Raw genomic sequence first — 21286 nt, forward strand, 5'->3', positions numbered from 1 at the left:
CCTTAGCTTAACTATCAGCAGTTGTCTCTGTTCCTGACAAAACTAATCTGAAGAAGCACCATTTATTTGCTAGGGACTACAAAATCTACAGGAAGGGAGGGATATAAATCTAAAGTAATAAATAAAATCACCAAAAGAACATAGTCATTAACTGCCCTTTTCCTAACTCTACAAGGTAAAATCTATGAAAACAAATGAGCTTTGACCTTGGGGGGCGGGGGAGGCTACTTTAGAAACAGAGGGGAGTTTGAAAAGCAGTTTATAATGTAGCATGGAAGCAGCTGTTCAAAGCAAAAACAAAATTCATTGGGCTAATATAAGCCTATGTGAAGCTTAAGCAGTTATCTGGATTTCAGCCTAGTCTTCAACACTGGGCAATTCACACAGTATGTAACTAGAGAAGGTGGTTGGAAAGTTGTGGCCCTGCATCTTATAAACAATTGTATATATATATTGTTTTCTTACATTTTTGTTCTATGTTTACGCAATTATTAATAAAGGCAGGAATCATCATAGCTCTTTAAAATATCAGTGTTCACTCTCATTAGCTTACCTCTAGTGTTTCATCCTGAGAGTTGTACTGTGGACAGAGCCTGATGAGGCTTGCTGCACCATCCAGAAGTTCACAGAGTTCTTTTAAAAATACACCACAGAAAGGAACAACTTTACAGCCTGGGATATTCAGAGCCCTGTTGATGACTTTTCTATATTCTGATGATGACTCATGCTGTGCCATAGCATCTTTCAAGCTTCGCATTGTCTCAATATCAGACTGGTCCATAAATTGCCACATTTTTAAAACTTTTCTTGACCTGTTTGAGGGGGGGGGGGTGAAACCAAACTACACTGAAGTTTAATAGTCTAAATAAGTTACTATGCTATTGCAGGTTGCACAGTTAATGATGAAAATGTGATTTTGTGTTATTGTTTTAAAATTTACCAAATAGATAAGCTGCTTTTAAAATAGAGTTGCGGTTTTGCCTTGTTGGCTGCAGCAATTGAAGTTACACTTGGAACTCCCAATGAACAAGGCTGTGAAAATGGATTCCTTACACCTGAGTTGCCAGAGTTAGACTATTGTAATGTATCCTATGTGGGATTGCCTTTGAAAACAGTCCAGAAACTTCAGTCAGCTCAAAGTGCAAAAACATAAGTTATTAATTAGTAGTCCATTTTGCAAGTTCTGAACATTCTGGCAAACAATCTGTTTCACAGGACAAATTTAAGGTGCTAGTTTTCATCTAGAGTACCCTAAATTGTCTGGGATTTGGGTATCTCAAATACCATCTACCCCTACAGCAACCAGCTTGGTTATTAAGCCCATCAGAAGCCATGCTTTGTGTGTGTCACCTGCCTTTCAAAGTAAGGTGGGGACTACCAGAAAGAAAGGTCTTTACCACTGGTGCCTTGATCACAGAACTCTTTCCATGCATCTATTCTTAAACGCAAGGTGAAATATTTTTGATTTTAAGAAGCTTTTAATGCCATTCAATGTTTGTTGATTGTCTTTTGATTTTTAATTTACATGGCAACTATGGTTGCCAATCTCTAGGTGATGGCTGGAGATCCCCCACTATTACAATGGATCTCAGAGATAGATCAGTTCCCCTGGAGAAAATGGCCACTTTGGAAAGTGTACTTATACCCTTTGGAAGTTGTACTTCAGTGGGTATTATACTAAAGTCCCTCCCCTCTTCAGGCTCCACACCCCCCTCCAAAATCTCCAGGTCTTTCCCAACCTGGAGCTTGCAGGTTGCCTGCTAATGGCCTGCTTTAGTTTTTTTACTTGCTCTTTTATGCTGTGCCTCTTGGAATAGTGTCTTTATTATTTTTATTTGAGTCATGAGGTTATAAGAGTAGACTGAAAACATTTTAAATGAACTGAAGACACATAAAGAGTTTTTTCTGGCTGCAGCCTAAAGCTTTTTCCTCATTCCAACAGAATTCTTCAGATACGCAAACTGAAATATACAGCCATTAACTGTTCCAGGAACTACATAGCCTACAACATCTATATGTTTAGCATGCTGACTGATTTACCCAGCATGTTAAAAAATCTGCTTAATTAAAAAAAAAACAGCAAAAGGAGTATTATTAATAAACCACAAAACACAGTATTTTTAATGGCTGGCATGCACATGCAAATCAGAATCAGATTAGAGAGCTGAATTTTGGCCAACACTTCCTGTTGCAGATTCTCTTCATATGATTCACTGATGGCAACATGTCCAATAATACAAACCTGGAAGAAAAAAAATCCATCCAAGTATAGAGAGCAGGCCCAAGACTACATGAGAGAGAAAAACTGCAAACATCTAAAGCAACTGATATACTTTTAGATCTTGCCCACTTTTATCTTCTCTTTCTCACACAAGGACACATACTTTTTCTAATGTTTTCCCCAGTTATTACAAGGATTCAGGTTACCTGAGTTGTGAGAAACGCACATAGCAAACAACAAACATATAAATGCTATTCAAAATTATTAATAAGTATATTAATGGAAAAATAGAGAAAAGTTTTAAAAACATTTTAGACAATTTATTATCTAAAGTTGCACAGCCTTTTAAACTGAAGTTTTTAAATTAAGGCATTTTAGGGTGTTCTATTTGATACCTCATGTATTTTTTGTTTTCTAAGTACCATTATGCTAATGTTTTTAGTTCAATTTATTTATCATATAGAAAGATAAATTCTCTGCAGCACTTTAGGAAAAACCTTTCAGCAAAACATAACATTTCTGATGGACATCTTATTTTATTTTCCCAGAGCAGCCATCATAAGTTCATTAGACAATGATGAGCAACACAACTACACTGTTTAGCACAGTGAATGACAGAATACAGTTCACTGTTTATTTTTAAGCGAACAGCTGTATGTAACAGAAGCTGAAACTGAATCCATGTCCAAGTATCCCTTATTCAAAGAATGAACAGCAAGTACCTGAGCCCTGCCAAGAACTCCATGACAGCATTGTAGTTGCCCATGTTCCAGCAGCATTTTGCCACATGTACCACATATGAGAAGACTTCTCGTTTTTCTTCCATAGAACCTGCAGTCAGAATCAGCCACGTCACCCAAGAGCTCACCTTATAAAACATATAATATTTTTAAAAATCAGCTATATTTGCAGTATTTTATTTGCACTAACATTTCTTACAACTAATTGAATCAACCAAAAATTAGATCAATAGATTTTTGCATTATTTTATTCCAAGCAGGAACTCAAATGCTGGAGGGGGGGTGAATACATACCATTAGTCATGTGCAACCGCAATGCAGACTGCCTTTTGGCGAGGTTGAATCAGCTTTACTATTCTTTCACACCCAAGGCAACTCAGAAAATTTAGTATATGCAAATAAGTTGTGGTTGCTCCCCCTCCTTATTAGCATACTGTATACTCTATAATTTGCTCATGCTTATACACAAGTAGCAAATATGCATGTGTACCAAAACACATCCATGTAACTAGTAATGTGTAAAACAGTACATCTAAAAATATTGCATATACAACTACAAGAACCATGAAGACTAGTCAGATCTTCTAACGTAATGCTTGATTTTATTTTGCAGTTGCATTTCTCACTGAGATTCAAGGCAGATTATACAGTGTAAACCAATGCAAGCAACAGAATGAGACATCTACTAATCACTATAAATTGGACTAAGACTGCAGAAATCTGAAACAAGTAAAAGTACTAGACACTGTACACTAAACAATGCAGAAAATAGTATGCACACAGTGGTATCCTCTGTAGTCCTTTCATTATGTGGATATTAGCAACAATCAGATTATGAACCTATACGTTAATCCACCTTCAGTGTATTATTCAGTTTACAAACAAGATGCACAACAATACATAAATCTGAAAGAGGTTTTATGCACAACAGGGCAAACAACTGGCACTGCTGACTGCAAGAAAAATGCCATAAATCTTATGAGGATCATGCTGGGACAAACTCTGGATCTGATGCAAACACCCTGCTACTCTGTTAAGTATACATGATGCTACCTGTTATGTTTTTTATATATCCTTCATTGTTGGTATGATGCAGGTTGACTTCTGCTTTTTCTTCCTTGTCTTCTTTTATAAAATTTTAATAAAATGTATGAAGATATAAAGTATACATATTTGGAAGTAAGTTCCACTGAAATAAATGTAATTGCCCTGGCACACAATGCCTAAAATGGGGGGGGGGGGGACAACCAAAAATCTATTGCTATGACGGAATACCCTGACCTGGATAGCCCAGGATAGTCTGATCTCATCAGATCTCAGAAGCTAAGCAGAATTGGCTCTGGTTAGTATTTAGATTGGAGACAAGCAAAGGATACTGGAGTTACAATGCAGAGCAGGCAATGGCAAACAACCTCTGAACGCCTCTTGCCTTGAAAACCCTATGAGGTCACCATAAGTTTGTTGCGATTTGACAGCAAGAAAACAAAAAGATCAAATGAGGTCAGCTTTCTTTCTGAATGAAAATATTAAAAATGTTTGAAAGTCGATCTCCCCACCCTTTCTACCCATAAGGATGTACTAACAGAGTAATTTTAATAAAAAGTAAATTTTGTTCAGTGCCAGGAGTTTTAAAATAAACAGATTTCAAAGTGCGATATGTTAACATTAAACACAGAACTGTATACATTTTAGCTATCATGCAAAACACATTAGATTCAACATGTTCGAAAATCCTATATTCCCCATATTACTGTATTTGCTAGTCCTGTTTCATATCTAGGGTTAATGAGAACTCACATCTCAATATACGGTTTTGCTTGTGTTCTAAACCTGATCACATATAGATGTCTACTAACAGCCAGAAAATGCTCAGTTTACTTTCCCACAACATTTATTAGAGGAAAGAGAAAGGAAAAGCTATATTTCACATGGACATCTAATTCAAACCAACTGTTCCATTTTACAGTGCAATTCCCAGGGGCTTGGTTTTTCCCCATTGTATAAACACTCATCAACATGAGATAATAAATGTGATCTTTGCTTTCATACATGGGTAGTTTTCTCTTTCTTAGGTCCTGAAGGATCTGCATGTTTACAGACATTTCTGTAGTGTTGAGAGTTCTGTACAATAGATAAAAATACATTTGCCTTTTTTTAAAAAAAACCCTGTATTTTGTGTTTCACTTATATCTAGTTTTAGACACAAACTAAGCTTGTGAAGTAAATGATGAAATGTGTAGAACTAACTGAACACTATCTAGGAAAAGTCAGATGTATTACATATACCACTATATTATTTTAAAATGATTTAGATATCAACCTCCTAGGTTTCTAATGGCTGACTATTAGAACAGAAAACCCAGTAGGACAAGGTACAAGAAGCAGGTAATTATGCATCTGTTTTCACCCAGAGTTTCAATTTAATTTATAATCTCTAAGGCTGCAACTCCCTGTGCTCTTAATGCAGGCCTCATAGACAGAGGAGTGGCTGTGCAGGTCAGCCTCCATTGCCTAATAGTAAGGGCCTTTTTTTGTAGAAAAAGCCCAGCAGAAACTCATTTGCATATTAGGCCACATCCCGTGTGGATGAAAAAAGCAGCAAAGCCATGACAAAGCCAAGACACCAACAGACAGTGGAGTATTCTCTACATACTCAGGGGACTCCCCAGATATAAAAATTTGTAAATTACTCAGAAAGAAAGAAAATTAACAGACTGAAAATGCTGCTTCTAGACTGCACAACACCTGACAGCATACAATGGTTTGCATAACTGAATGCACCTGCATAAAATGAAACACATATCAGTGAGAAAGGAACTAGCCTTTCTTCCCAATACTTCAAACCTGATGTAAATGGAATATTGGCAACCACTTCGAAGACACCTGTGTGTGGTGTTCCACAATCTTGGCAGCACATCAAGACTAGGTTACATACAGCGTTAACACATCAGAGATCACTAGCTTGCTCAATCATTACAGTTTATCTTCCACTCTCGTACAGTGTTTCACTCTTACACTTTCAAGAATCAAAACTGATTCTTGAAAGCATTAAAGTGAAACGTTGTATGAGAGTGGAAGATAAACTGTAATGACTGAGCAAGCTACGGCTTAAATAAAACTTACAGCGAAACAGGGAAATAGACTGGTTTTGCCTGTCAGCTTTGTGTTTTTGTGGGTGCTGTGAGGTGGTCAAGCTACTCACTTACAGTCATCCCTTATGTACTTATGATATATTAAATAGATGGAATTCTCACACCTATTTGCTGATGCAAGTCACATGGATTGAATAAGCGAAGTGGTTTGGGACATTTTTCTATTGAAACATTTATTGAGCTGTACATCTTTAAGTGCTCATTTTGCTTCAGGAGTCTGTTGCACATGGTGCTTTTTGCTTGTTCTCTAGTTCCACATCCTGTGCGACTCTCTTTTTGGTTGTCCACCAGGGGATTGGCAACCCTACACCCAGACAACTAGCTTTCTCTTCTAGATGCCTATGGTCATCAATGAAGTAGAGTTCCTTTTACATCTCCACATATTATACCCCAGCTTCATTGAGATATAAAAAGTCAACTCTCAACTCTAACTCCACATATTTTTATCTCCATATTAAGGAAACAATCTTAATGCATTTTCCTGGGGGAAAGCCCCACTGAACAATATGGAACTTACTTCTCTGTATACCCACTTAGTATTGCTCCCTAAACTGGCTTTATACTAGGTAATTCTAGAAACTACCAATTTCCCCTTTCTTTTCCATACCTGGAGGAGATTAATATGAAATGACCCGTTTTCCACTGCTTTCAGGCCCTTTGGCAACCATTTTATTCTTCCCCATATCCACCCTTCTCCCAAACAAAGCTAAAGTACAGGAAATCTTTTTAGACTGACAGATTCTGGTACTTGAGTGCAGTGTTTTGTGCTACATTTTTTTCAGCAGTTTTGCGGCACTGAGTCAGCAGCCCCTTCCCTCTAGCAGAGGTGGAAACAATGGGACATGTCCATTGCCCCCTCTATAAATAAATTCAAGATAAGACAATTCTTTCCCTTGTAGACAGTCCAGTGGTAGGGGCAGACCAGGTATGGTTAGATAAATTATTAACAGATGAAATCTTAGTTATTACCAAGCTAACTGCTAGATTCTGTGCACAGGCAATAAATTTCAGTCCTGCCCTTTTGAGCCTTGACTTAGATTTTATCACGAGGTCTACTGTATAGTTCCTGTTTTAGATTCCTAGGTTCCAGTTTTAAATATGGTTATCTAGGACGTTGCTTTATGTATTTTATATCTTATTCTCTCTCTATGATGCAATTTTATCTAAATTTTTTGGTTAAATTTTCTATTTTTATTTTAACTGCAGCTTAACTTGAATACCTGTATACCTGATAATGTTTTTTATCAGTTGGATCTGGTCATGGACCATAATAAATTAATGAACTGAGTCAACAAGATACACTGAGGATGCAGGAGAAATTTCTTAAACACTTCTAATTGCAAGACACACAAATTAAATTAAAAGACTTATGCAGCTTTCCCACAAGATTGCCTAAACAAAATATAGGATTGCCGGGATGTCCCTGGCCACTACTGACTGTGGTATAACATAAAACTTATTATGTTATAATAGTATAACATAAAACTAACATAGGGTTGGCAGCTGTGTTGATCTGAAGCAATAGAACAGATTTTGAGTACAGTGGCACCTTTAAGACCAACCTTTTATTCAAGGTATGAGCTTTCATGTGCTTTTTCAGATACATAGAAATGGAACCTAACATTTCATAAATATATATAAATATATGAAATGTTAGTTTCCATTTCTATGTATCTGAAGGGTGCATACACACCAAAACTCACATCTTGAATAAACTTTTGTTGGTCTTCAAGGTGCTACTGGACTCAAAATCTAACTTGTTCAGGAGAGAAGCACTGATTGCCTTGTACTATATTTCACTCACAGGAGAAAGAATAAAGAGCCTCTGTTGGAATTATCCAAAGAGTCTGTTTTAAACTCTACACAAAGCAAAAAACAAAAGAAGACACGCAGCACTGCTTTTGCTAGTTGTCCTGGTAATATAAACAGAAGACAGAAAAACCTACAGAGCAAAAGAGGATGTGAGGTGGTAGAAAGTGCTGTCAAGTCACAGCTGACTTATGGTGATCCTGCAGGGCTTTCAAGGCAAAAGGCGCTCAGAGGACATGGAAGTATTTAAAAATACTTTGGAAGTGCCAGCTCTCAACTATTTAATAGGTAAACTGCATGACAAGGATCTGTAAGACAAAGGGATGCTTTTCATACTTTGTATCAAAAGGAAAAAAACAATTAGTACTGAGCTGATCTTCAAGTGAGGATCTTTGTCTGGAAGAAGTAAAAAAACACACACACACAGAGCCTCTTCCTCAAAACATTTTGGGCACATGAATTACTATAAACAAACTTGTTTTTAATAACCTACATAATAAACTGAATTTTGGTTATACAAAAGTTTGAATATGACTTTTTATTCTACATATTTTTGTGCTCAGTATTGGCAGAGCATTTAGGTTGGATCCAGTGATGTGTCAGTGCAAGGAGCATAATCATTTGCTGCATCCCTCCCCACAATGGTCCATTTGTACCCTAGAGTTGTATCATTTAGTAGCCTGGTGGGTTGGCGACAATGAGAAAAAAGGGGCTCTTCTGCTCCCTTCTCACTGCAGCACCCTGATGTAAAAAGGTAGTCCCCTGTGAAAGCACTAGTCATTTCCGACTCTGGGGTACCCAGTTATAAATCTATGCAGCGTTTTGTTGTTTTTTGTAGCAGGAATTCCTTTGCATATTAGGCCACACACCCATGACATAGCCAATCCTCCTGGAGCTTACAGTAGGCCCTGAACTAAAAGCCCTCTGAGCTCTTGGAGGATTGGCTGCATCAGGGGTGTGTGGTCTAATATGCAAAGGAGTTCCTGCTACAAAAAAAGCCCTGAATCCATGTAGACTCCATGGCCCCAGGATTCAGTTTTCCCAAGATCAGAAACAACTGCTAGGAGAGGTGAACATGATAAACATCTGTATTCCTTGAACTGAATGCAAAACTTTGCTTTTAATAAATACTACTGTAACCACCAAAAGGTATTTTTTCTAGAACTAAATATTAGACCTAGAATTCCTTTATGTAAACTAACCCAGTTCTGCAGTGAAATATAGAGCTGTAGAGAATTACTGAGCTGTTCATTTTTACTTACGACTTCAGTTTAAAATTAACATTTACAACAGGAAACAAGTTCTGAAAACAACTCACAGAAATACCTTAGGCTAATATATTACAAACACAAAAATTCTGATGATACATTACCCCATACACCTTAGAGCCAAATTAGATGTTCGCTCCCCCCCTGTCCTCCGTAGCTCCTGGCAGGGGCAGAAAATGGCTATTAAAAATAAAGAAGAACCCAAATAGACTTGAAACAATGCCATGGAGGGAGGGAATGCTCCTGCCTCCCTCTCAGTTGTTTACTGAGCCAAAACAGCATTGGGGGAGTTATTCCTCCCATTTTTGTTGTTCTATCTGGAGTCTTCTGTGCATACAAAACAGCAAAAAGAGGGAAATACATTCCCCCTCCCAGAGGACCTGGACCCATTTCTTTAAAAAGGGATCATCTAGATTGGCCCTTATATGTCTTTAAGCAGGTGTTGAAAAAATTGACGGTACAAATTCAGTATTGCCTTTAAACTTGGTCTAAACTTGATCTTATTTTAAGGCTGGAGTTTCAAATGTAACACATGGCAGTCTTTATCGGCCATAATAAGAAATCCCCAATGTAGCTGGCAGTACTACTTCAATCATTTATCTAATTCTGAACTTGGCCTAACATATAGATATTTTTTAAGTCAGCACAATGGGGCCATGTACAGCAAGGCAACCCCAAGTTTTGCAAATAAATCTTTATTTATTTTTTAAAAGCAGGAAATTAAACAAAAATGATTTTAGAAATACCAAGATCGGAAGCAGAAAGTCCCAGGTTCAATCCCTGGCATCTCCAAAAAAGGGTCCAGGCAAATAGGTGTGAAAAACCTCAGCTTGAGACCCTGGAGAGCCGCTGCCAGTCTGAGAAGACAATACTGACTTTGATGGACCAAAAGTCTGATTCAGTATAAGGCAGCTTCATATGTTCATATGTACTTCATGGAATTTCAGCTACCCTGTTTTGATCGGGTAGGCAACCATACACAATATTGACCCTTATGCACGGGCAGCTTACTGCAAGAGAATTCAAGTGGTCAAGCTTTTAAGCTTGACTTCAGATTTGTGTGATAGGCACTGTTCTTTTTTTTTCTGGTATATTTCTGGTGTATTCTGTCTATTTATTCTGCAGCTACAACCAAAAACTGCAGCTTTTCTTAATTGGGGTGGGAATGTCACTTCTGATGTGTGGATGGTGGTGTCCAAATTTCCCCCCCTAATGTAAGCAATTGCCCTATTGCAGCAGCACAGCAGTGTTAAGGAAACATCACCTTCCATTTAAGTCCTCATGGTTCAGTTTTTTGAATGAAAGGGGACACAAAGGAACTCAAGCAAAGTTTTTTTTAAACTTCCTGAAAGTGACCAAACTATTTTTGAAACTGACTAGCTCCCTTTTCTTATTGCCAAGCTCTAGTGGATTCTCCATTGTATTATCAGCCACTGTGATTAATGGAAAAGAGTCACCACCCTCTGCCATTCCCAACACAACACGATGCCTGTCCACTCCCCACTCCCTTACAGAGCTTGCAAACAGAGAAATGGGTATGCTTTTAGCCTCCCTGAGCTGCCAAATAAATGGGTACACTTTGAGCCTCTCTGAGGTGCAGGCCTCATGCCAGGAATTAAGAAGGGCAGGTCTCCCTTCCCTGCTCCATGGTGCCTGCTTGCTGGAGCAGCAGAAACAAAATGAGGCAAAAAGCAGCACAGCTGCAATACTGCAATGTTTTTACCACAGAGACCTGGAAAATTCCTAGAGTGTCATCATAACACCATGACATTACTTCTGGGTATGGAACCAGAAGTAGTGTTGCACACCACGCACAATGACATCGCAATGCCCTGCCCCCCCCCGAGTTTCTGGGGGTTGCCAGGAGACAACTGGCAATGCTACCAAGTATGGAAGTAAATGTGGCTCTTTCGGTTGATAGTAATACAAATGCCGCACTCCATATGTACCACTGTACTATGAGCTGGGTCTACTATTGAATAATTTGCATACACATGTGCACACACACCCACACATGCACACACGTAAATTAAACCTTTCACTTAGTTCTGTCATTCTGCAGAAACATATTTGTACCCAGAAGTAGTAAGGATGCAGAGATAAACTAACATATCTACACTGCTGGACCATACATTGTCAGTATAGTAGCTGCTGAGGCCAGGAGTTCTCACCTTCTCCACCAACCACATGCAAATATATGGAGGGAACCAAGTGTGACAGACCTGAAAGGGAATGTCTGTTGGACTCAAGCATATATAAATAAATGAAGAACCAAACAATTCAGCCTAATGATGATTTCAGGACCCACAACACTCTCTCTCTCTTTCTCTCTCCCCCCCCCCCCCCACACACAGAATTCTCTTCCTATTATACTCTCCTGATAATCTGGAGAATAGTGGATTTTACACAACCACACCTGATCCCTGGAGTCTATATACTTTGCAAGATGTTGGCCAACTTACTTGTATCATTCCTGCTCTGTGTTAACAATGTAATTCAGGGGTGTTGAACTCATTTGTTATGAGGGCCAGATCTGACATAAATTAGACCTTGCTGGGCTGGGCCATGTGTGTCATAAAATGTAATGCCAGGTAGCAGAAATATAAACTTAATAAAGGACTCATACAAACAAAGATTTTTTAGAAACTTAAAACATTAGTACTTGTTGGTCTTAAAGGTGCTTTCTTTGAATCCCTCCTGTACAATCCAGGCACTCTCAGTTGCACAGTACAGCTACTAAACCAAGCCTCTCTTCCTTCTATTGGCTGAGGGTCCTCCCCCTCCTGGTCCCCTGGGAATGGAAGGAAAGACCCAGAACTTCCTATCCATCCGCCCCTTCCTCCCCAAGGGAAAAGCGTCAGTCAATAGAGGCTTTCCTCTGTCGCTCCTGTGTGAATGAACAAGCCTGGCAAAGCGAGCTGTGATGCAAAAGGAAGTAAGAGAGAGGGAGAAGGAAGCAGACAACAGCCAGTTGTTTGGAGGGCTGATAGGAGCCCTCTGAGGGCCTAATTCAGCCCCTGGGCCACATGTTTGACACCCCTGTTCTACATGGTATACTTGAAGCTAATCCTACTTTGTTCAGTGGAATTTGTTCTAAGTATGAACAAGATTTCAGCCTTGCAGTGCTATCCTAAGACAATTTGCACCCTTCCAAGTCCATTGACTTCAGTAGACTTAGAAAGATGGCCATCTGCTTAAGATGGCATTGCTGTTTTCTCTTTCTTATGCCCACTTTGCACATAACAATAACAGTAAGTGAATAAACATAATCAAGTTGAAGCTGTTATGAAGCAAGATCAAATACTGAACACAACTTCCATGTTTTAACTATAACTGCTACATAAGTCTTATTGAACTCCCAGAGTACTGGATTCATGGGTCGGCAGCATCCATCTGCAGAATCAACTGATGACATATTCATCATTATACTTTAAGTAAAATATCTGAAAGATAATAGTGAAATGACTTTAACTCTGAAAAAATTAAGAGCCAATAATTATATATTTGTTTCTAATTAATTATGAACATGTTGGAACAAGAAATTACTTTAATGCACTTTGATTTTAAAAATTACTGGGAAGGATTTAAAAGCAGCTGTTAGAGAATTGAGTGCAGGCATCAACAAAAGAAAACTCTTATCTAAGAAAAAATCTGGCACTTGCAGGAGGAAAAATTCTTCACAGAGCCATGAACAGAGAACTACAACTTTAAATGTTCCAAACAGTGAATGAGATCAGTGACCCACAGAGACTAATGGGGGGGGGAGCATATATCTCAAGCCCTTACTATGTAAACAGCCAAATGTAAATCTTGATTGGAATGTATGTAAAGTCTTGGAGAACAATATGTTCCAGACAGAACAGCCCTGTTCAGTGATCATTATTTTGGTGCTCCAAACTCTTATAATGCAAAAGCAAACTACCCACAATCCTCCCCATACATGAACTATCAGTTTTGTGCAAAAAAGGCAATGCATCGATTTCCCAGCTTCGCTTCACACAAATTAATACTCTCAAAAATCTGGGTTTCCACTAAAAGGTTATGAAGCTCAAAAATACACAAACTGTCCTATTCATTCAAAACAGTGGCAGACTCTAGGTTTGCCAACCTCCAAGTGGTGCCTGGAGTTCTCCTGGGATTACAACTGATCTCCAGGTTACAAAGATCAACTCACTTGGAGAAAATGGCCATTTTGGAAGATGGACACTATGACATTATACTCCATTGAAGTCCCTCCCTTCCCCAAACTCTGCCCTCCTCATGCTGTGCCTCCAAAATCCCCAGGTATTTTCAAACCCTGGTGACAGCACATCTTTTAAAAATTACTGACAGCAAGATCTTCCCTTACGCACAATTGGATTACCAAATTCACAATGACTGAACTGAGCTCAAGTCATTCATACAAGATATAACAGGACTGTGGTACAGGAAATAATGCCTAAGGGTCCCAATCAATGTTCCCTCTAAGCCAGGGTGTCAAACATGCAGCCTGGGGGCCAAATCAGGCCCTGAGGGCTCCTATCAGGCCCCCGAGCAACTTGCTGTCATCTACTTCCTTCTGCATAACAACTTGCTTTGCAAGGCTTGTTCAGTTGCACAGGAACTACAGAGCAAAGTCTCTATTTTCTCAATTGACTGAGGCTCCTCACTTGGGGAGGAAGGGGGGGAGGGAGAGCTTGTTTTGCCAGGCTCTCTCAATTGTACAGCAGAGCTACTGAGCCAAGCCTCTCTTCCTTCTATTGGCTGAGGCTCCTCCCCTTCCTGGCCCCCTGAAAAAGGATGGAAAGAACCAGAGCTTACTTTGCCCTGTTCCCTGGATCCCATGGGAGAGATACAAAGAAATCACCTTTAAGACCAACCAGTGCTAATGTTTTAAGCATGTTTTATTTTAAGTTTTTTTTAAAAAAAGAAATCTTTGTTTTTGTCTGTGTCCTTTATAAAGTTTATATCTCTGCTACCTAATCTTAAATAGGTACACACATGGCCCGGGCCAACATGGATCGACCCAACGAGGTCTTATTTGTGTCAGATCTGGCCTTCATAACAGATGAGTTCGACACCCCTGCTATAAGCTGAGTTAGTGTGAGCTAGCTCACATTTTTTAGCCTCCAGCTCACAGGGAAAAAGGCCCCAGAGCAAACTAATTTATGCAGCAGCCAAATCACTCACTCACAGCTTTAATGCCAGTAGCTCATGAAATAGTATTTTTGCTCACAAGCCTCCACAGTTAAAAGGGAGCATTGATCCCAATTGCTAATATATTAATGGGATAGAAAAGAGTCCAACAGCACTTTAAAGACCTTTTGTGAGTCACAGCTCACTTCAGATACCTGAAGATACCTGGACAAGGAACAAAGTTAATTCATTGATATTATCAAGATGGTAGCTATGTTAGACTGTCTGTAGCAGTAGAAAAGAGTATGAAAAAGTTCAGTAGCATCTTAAAAGTCTAACAAAATTTGTGGCAGGGTATGAACTTTTGTTAGTCACTGCTCACTTCTTCAGATACCAGCCACTTCTTCAGTGACCCTGCCACAAATTTTGTTAGACTTTTAAGATGCTACTGAACTCTTGCTCTTTTCTACTGCTACAGACAGTCTAACACAGCTACCATCTTGATAATATCAATGAATTAACTTTGTTCCTTGTCCAGTTACAGAAGTAAATTTGGAAAAGTAAGACCAAGAGTGTATAGGAAGAAAACAAGATTGGGGGCAGGAAAGGAAATATGAAACTGCCGATTTGAAAGTACTTGCAAATGCATTCAGTTGTGGAATGAAGATAGCAGTAATTCCTTATATCTTTCTATAATCAGTTACACACAGCTCAGTTGTTTGCAGGTTGCCAAATAATCATGGAGTTATGTGTGAGATCTCTTGCTCCAAGTGTACATGATTCTTGTATGCCTTACAATATTGTCCAGTTGGCAATTGCAGAGCTTTTTGGTTCTAAGGAACGGGAAACATGGGCTGTGATCACACACACTAAATAATGCACTTTCAATCTACTTTCAGTGCACTTCCCAGCTGGATTCTACTGTGTGAACTAGCAAAATCCAGTTTGAAAGTGCACTGAAAGTGTATTGAAAGTGCATTATTTCGTGTGTATGATCGCAGCCATGGATTCTTTTGGTAGTTTTATTGATTTTTTTTTTGTGGGGATGGCTTTAGTTCTTATTTCTAAACATACTTTTTGCACACATAATACTACAGATCATTTCCCCTCTAATACTATGTGTCTTAAGAAGGAATATACAGCCTCATCCCCTAAGGGGACATCTATAATTCTTTGGAGGCAGTCATGATTTTAGGCAGCCCCCCCACTCACAATGACTTTCAAAAGAGTGGATGACAGTATAAAATCCTCTGTGGAGCACAAAATCCAGATGTCTCACCCAGTAGCACACAGCAAATAGAAATTAAACTTAACATTAACCTCTTGGCTGACAGCCATCAGGTTTCATTAAATATATGTTTGAAATCTATGCATCAAATATTATAAATATGAAGTCACTTGGCCTGAAGCACTGCTTTTACTTGTAGCTTGGTGGGCATTTGATGATAAAACTACACATTTGGTAGAGGAGTTGTGGATTACAGTAAAAAACTGTAGGTATAGATTCTCTTCTGCTTTCTTTTTGGTGGTATGTGGGTGAGAATTTGGTGAATGATTTACAGGTCTGAAGAGATTTTCTTTTCATATGAAGGGCCTGAAAGTTAATACAGAGGCATGTCAAGACTAGCCAGAAGTTTAACCTAAGGTTACCCAACAAAATACTGCCAAGGGAAACTTCACCCAAACAGAGAGTTTTATAAATAGTTTCCAACTTCTGCACATCTAGGCTCTTTTAAAGAATTGCAATTGTCCAACACGCTTGTTTAACCAATGGCAGATTCATTTTTAGTAAAGGTTTCTTTAAGAATTAAATCTGGATCACTGATTCAGGTGTTTGCCATTCAGGGACATGCGTGTGTCAGTTCCCTGTTGCTGCTAGAGCTGTCAATACAGCAACATTATTTCCACATGGCAGGTTACAGTTTTCCTGAGATTTCCTGAAAAAGCCTCAGTAGTGAGAGAGGAAATGGCCACTGTGGGGACAATAAAAATGAGTGTCATGTGGGCAGCCAAACTTTCCCACCCACATAGCAGCCATCCAGGCTTTGCAGTGATCTTTCCCAAAATTTAACTGAGTAGGTTTGAACAAAGTTGGGGTCCAGTAGTACCTTTAAGATCAACAAAAGTACCAAGTCTGACTTGGTACTATTTTGCATGCTCAGTCACTGCCCACCAGTGTAACTCTGCTCACTGTACCCTATTTCACTTTCTGATGAAGTGTGCATGAATATGAAAGCTAACATTCTGAATAAAACTTTGTTGGTCTTAAGGGTGCCACTGGATTCCAACTTTGTTCTATTGCTTCAGATCAACATGGCTGCCCACCTGGATCTATCTGAGCAGGTTTGAGAAAGACTGGCAAAGAGCTAGAGAAATCCTGTGAAGTGTACGTCTGCACCACAGTGCTGAGAGTAAACCAGAAAAATCCACTTCCTAATTGCACCAAAACATCACAAAGACAGCTCTTTTCTTAGTAGCCGTGCCCCGTACCTGACAAGTTGAGGACACTCACAGTTGGGCTTCTCACAAAGTTATAATAGTGAAGTGGATTTCCCATGGACATAGAAGCAGAGACTTGAATCAAGGGAAGTGAAAAGAATCACAATCCCTGCAGATATTTGCTTTGCCACAAAAGCAACCATTCAGACAAATTATATTTGAACCTTTTCTTTTGGGCCTTTCATTGAAGTTTGAACTTTCCCATTCCATTCAAAGCAGCCATGGGACAGAGAGAAATGAATTAACATACAACAATCCACTTTAACTTCTGGGGTGGATGTCCCTTGCTGTTCACCCCCTCCTTTGAATCTTTCACGTCCTCACAATTTTCACTGATTTACTTGTAATGGATGATGCACAAAAGTGTGAATATAAGCCTAAATGTAAAGCAGACAACTGTCTCGGTGTGATGATTTGAGGGCTCCTGATCCCCATTGATCTCACTTGCGCTGCAAAGAGTGTCAAAATGTACTTTCTCTATGACTGAAGACTCTTGCATTGCATTCAAATTGAATTAGGTGCAGGAAGAAGCTTTGAAATATGAAAGACAAACTAGGGTTCCCCCCAGGGGTGGAATTCTAGCAGGAGCTCCTTTGCATATTTGGCCACACACCCTGATGTAGCCAATCCTCCAAGAGCTTAAAAGGCTCTTTTTTAAGCTCTTGGAGGATTGGCTGTCTCAGGGGTGTGTGGCCTAATATGCAAATGAGCTCCTACTAGAATTCTACCCCTGGTTCCCCCCCACACACACTGTATGCTGTCAAGAAAAGGGGAATATTACTCTTAAATTGGCATATATGTTACATTTATGTACAGTGATAAAAATTCACTCAGTGTACAACCTTTTATTGGGGGGGATTATCTTACATTCAGGATAATCTTCATCTCCCAATAAATATAATATTGTCTGAACAGCTCCCATAGCATTGCCACCATAAATAATACACATCAGTACCAAGAGAAAAAAAGTAAGTAGCTACATGAGCTGAGCATCATTGGAAGTTTACAGTGCTTACAGTGATGGGCACAAAATGATGCTTTTAGTTTTAAGCTGACTCGACACTGATGATGTGTACAACAGTATTGTTGTCAACCCCCTATTTGACCCGCTTTCTGGTTTTTTTCCATTCTTCAACTATCCGTTGAAAAGGCATGGGTTGTTCTTCCTGCCAACTGGTTCCTAACACTAGGAGCTTTGGGGGTGCGGCTAAGCATCACATAATCCCTTTGACTAACACATATTTTATTTACTAGAGCATCACATCAGTATCTGATATGCAGTTATGCAGCTGAAAGTGACATTGCACTTGTCTCTTGCACTTCCCTTGGTTCTCCCTGGGCAGTAGCAGGAAGCCAGAGGTTGGAGGACTATTCCTAACCGGTGTTGCCTCTAAGCTGAGTTAGCATGAGCTAACTCAGATTTTTAGCCTCCAGCTCACACATTTTTGTCTTAGCTCAGGAAGGATGACCCCAGAGCACAATAATTTATGCAGTAGCTCACAACTTTAATGCCAGTAGTTCACAACTGTAATGTCAGTTGCCAAGGGTCGCTTTGTAGAAAAATAGGTGGTGGAGCTCATTCAGGGATTGTTATGCAGCTGCACCTACTATTCAATGGACAAGGTGAGGAGGAGGAGGGGGAACCCTCAGAAAGGCTCAGGAACTGTGCTCCTGTGAGCCCCTGCTGAATCCGATGCCTACCAGTAGCTCACAAAGTAAAATTTTTGCTCACAAGATTCTACAATTTAGAGGGAACATTGCTCCTAACACCTATGGATTCTGTGGCTTGGTTCAAGCAACACCAAAAAATAGTCTATGCTTAGTTCGTGAAATCAGGAATCAGCTCTCAATCACTCAAATCCTAATTTGTGTTGAGCAATCCTGATACCATTTCCTTCTCTCTTCCTGAGAAGATATCACCAAAGAACAAACCAGGAGGTCTGCATTCAGACATCACATGAAACAATAGACTACTTGGTGAATAAACCTGCTACAGATCCTGGTTTCACAGACCCTGCCTAAGTATAATCAGAGGTGTGATCTTAATTCAAACAATCACTGTTACTAGTTAGTTTAATTAAACTGCTGTTTTTGTGATATTTGGATAGATCTATGGGTATGACACACGATCTTCCACCCAGCAAGGCTTCAGGTTGTGGCTCTCCTGTGGTTTTTTTATTTCTTCATAGCTGAAGAAGAATATAGAAAATTTTACCAAGATTATCTAGGACATAATGTCCAATATAAAGACTATACACCAACATTATTTTTATGAATGCATCCCCCCCCCAAAAAAATGTAATAATCTTGTTACTATGACAAGATGGACCAGTTGACTAGCTTGGAAGGAAAAGAATACCCAGACAAGAACATTCACCATTTTAATCTATTTCCTCAAACACACTGCTCCAAACAAGGACTGGAAACAGCTTGAAATTTGTACAAACAATCTTTTTAAAAGGCTTCTACAAACCCATTTAGGCGTTCTAAAAATTCTGAACTGGCAGTGGGACATATTTATTTACATTCCACAGCTAAAGCAAAATGATAGTGTTAGGACATACTCTCTGTTTTGATGACAAAAAATTTCATTTGTGCTAAGAATGAAAATACAAAAAACCCTTAAATTTCTTTTAAACAGGAACAGAAAGAAGCTATAGTTGTTTAAATGGACAACTAATTGTGGCAATAACTGAACCTAAATAGACAGCTAATTGTGGTCATAATAGAACCTTATATGCAATACAGCTAGCACATAATTAATGATCTCTTAAAATGAAAAAAATCATGGCGATTTTCCATAGGGTCTACATATTGCAAACAGAGGCATGAATAAATTATATATCCTTGCAAAACAAGAATATTCAGTATAATGTGCTATAAAGGAAAGATTTCTGGATAACAAGGAAAACCCAATAAAGCAGGTGTAGGGAACCTCTGTCCCATATACGGCCCTTGAGGTTGCTTGGTGTGGCCCTCGGGGAATGCTGGGCCAAACCGAGTCATGTGGCAGCCTCCCTGGGGTCTGGCTGGCCAGCAAGGATTGTGGGGCCCAGCCATGCTGTGCAGCAGCCTCCCCAGGGCCAGGAAGGGATCACAAGGCCCAGATGTACTGTGCGGCAGCCTCCCTGGGGCCTGGCTGGCTGGCCAGAATTGCTGCGGGGCCTGGAAAAGTTACTGTCACAGTTCAGTTTGCATGTGATTATCCCAGATGGTGTGGCCTAATATGCTAAAGAGTGTGTGGCCTAATATGCTAATATTAGGGGATGTAGTCTAATATTCTACTGAGTTCCTACTGGGCTTTTTCTACAAAAAAAGAAATTTGCCTAGGGCGGTGCACTCTGTGTGTGTGTGTGTGTGTGTGTGGACGTTCCAGATTAGGCTCTCCCTACATGACTTCAAATAGAAGAACAATTATTTGCATTAATATTGCTGGCCTGAATCATTCTCCCTCGGCAAGACACTGTTTTTTAAGTTGATAATTTTGTATGGCCTGTGAATGATGTTATAAATATCCATATGGCCCTTGGCAGAAAAAAAGTTCCCCACCCCTGCAGTAAAGAATCAGACTGTGCAAAAAAAAAAAAAAAAAGAAATGTTATATTCTGCATTCTTTATTTATAGCTATTGTCCTATGCATAACTTAAACATGAAAAAAATAATGTGTTGAATTCAGTTACCTACAAGGGGTGTTTTTATCCCACTGCCTCCTTACTGCAGCCATTTATGTCATGCAGTCCATTAAAAACAATAAGAAAACAAACATTTTCAGATAAAAATTGTGTACCAGAATGTAGTCTGTTCCATTTTTATAAGTCTTGAACATTTATATACTGCCCTGCAGTATAATAACAACAACAACAATACACTAGGGAAGCCAAAGCAACTTAAGCTACTACAGTAGTACAAAAATGAAAAGAAACCATTATCTTAGTTAAGGCTGGACTCATATTGGAAGAAGCATGCTATATTAGATACTGGACCGACCTAGACTATTTATGGTGTTTGCTAAATAGCATTTTGGGGTACATCTCTACCATGCTGTATCAACATACAAGATGTGGATTCAAAGGATTCCCTCCACTAAGAGTGCAGCCCCCTGCAGATGCAGGGAATTTTCTGCCGATGTAAGGCACCTTACTCAAGTGAAACTAGCACTTTTTCTGATGGAAGGCTCCACATGCCTGCAAAAAGCACCACCATTAGGTGAATGAACCTTTCAAGCATTTCCACTAGCATTGTTTCAGTATGTTCTTGCTCACTCCCACACAATTTCCTTTAACTGTGGACTAACTGAGCCCAACACCTCAAATTAACCCAAAACACCCGAGAGTTTTTTGAGACAGATGGCTGTTCCTATTGGAGACTATATGAAACAACTGACATGCAGTAGTTTAGGAGCAACACCTGGCTCTTTAACATGCTGGCTCTTTTGGGCACCGTTCTCCAATGTGGCACCTGTCCGATGTTCTAGGAAAGTGA

At 39.3% G+C, this 21286-nt stretch overlaps 1 protein-coding gene across 1 annotated transcript in view; it reads right to left on the reverse strand.

Moving 5' to 3' along the window:
* PLCE1 (phospholipase C epsilon 1) overlaps positions 1–21286 on the reverse strand; it is a 181197-nt gene that overhangs the window by 56383 nt on the left and 103528 nt on the right. The window contains exons 5-6 of the mRNA XM_060241319.1: positions 2944–3089; positions 554–812 (exon numbers count right to left, since the gene is read on the reverse strand). Coding sequence (XP_060097302.1) covers positions 554–812; positions 2944–3089 — 405 coding nt within the window. The remainder of the gene's footprint in view (positions 1–553; positions 813–2943; positions 3090–21286) is intronic.

This window comes from Heteronotia binoei, chromosome 6 (assembly GCF_032191835.1).
Source record: "Heteronotia binoei isolate CCM8104 ecotype False Entrance Well chromosome 6, APGP_CSIRO_Hbin_v1, whole genome shotgun sequence".
Taxonomy (NCBI): domain Eukaryota; kingdom Metazoa; phylum Chordata; class Lepidosauria; order Squamata; family Gekkonidae; genus Heteronotia; species Heteronotia binoei.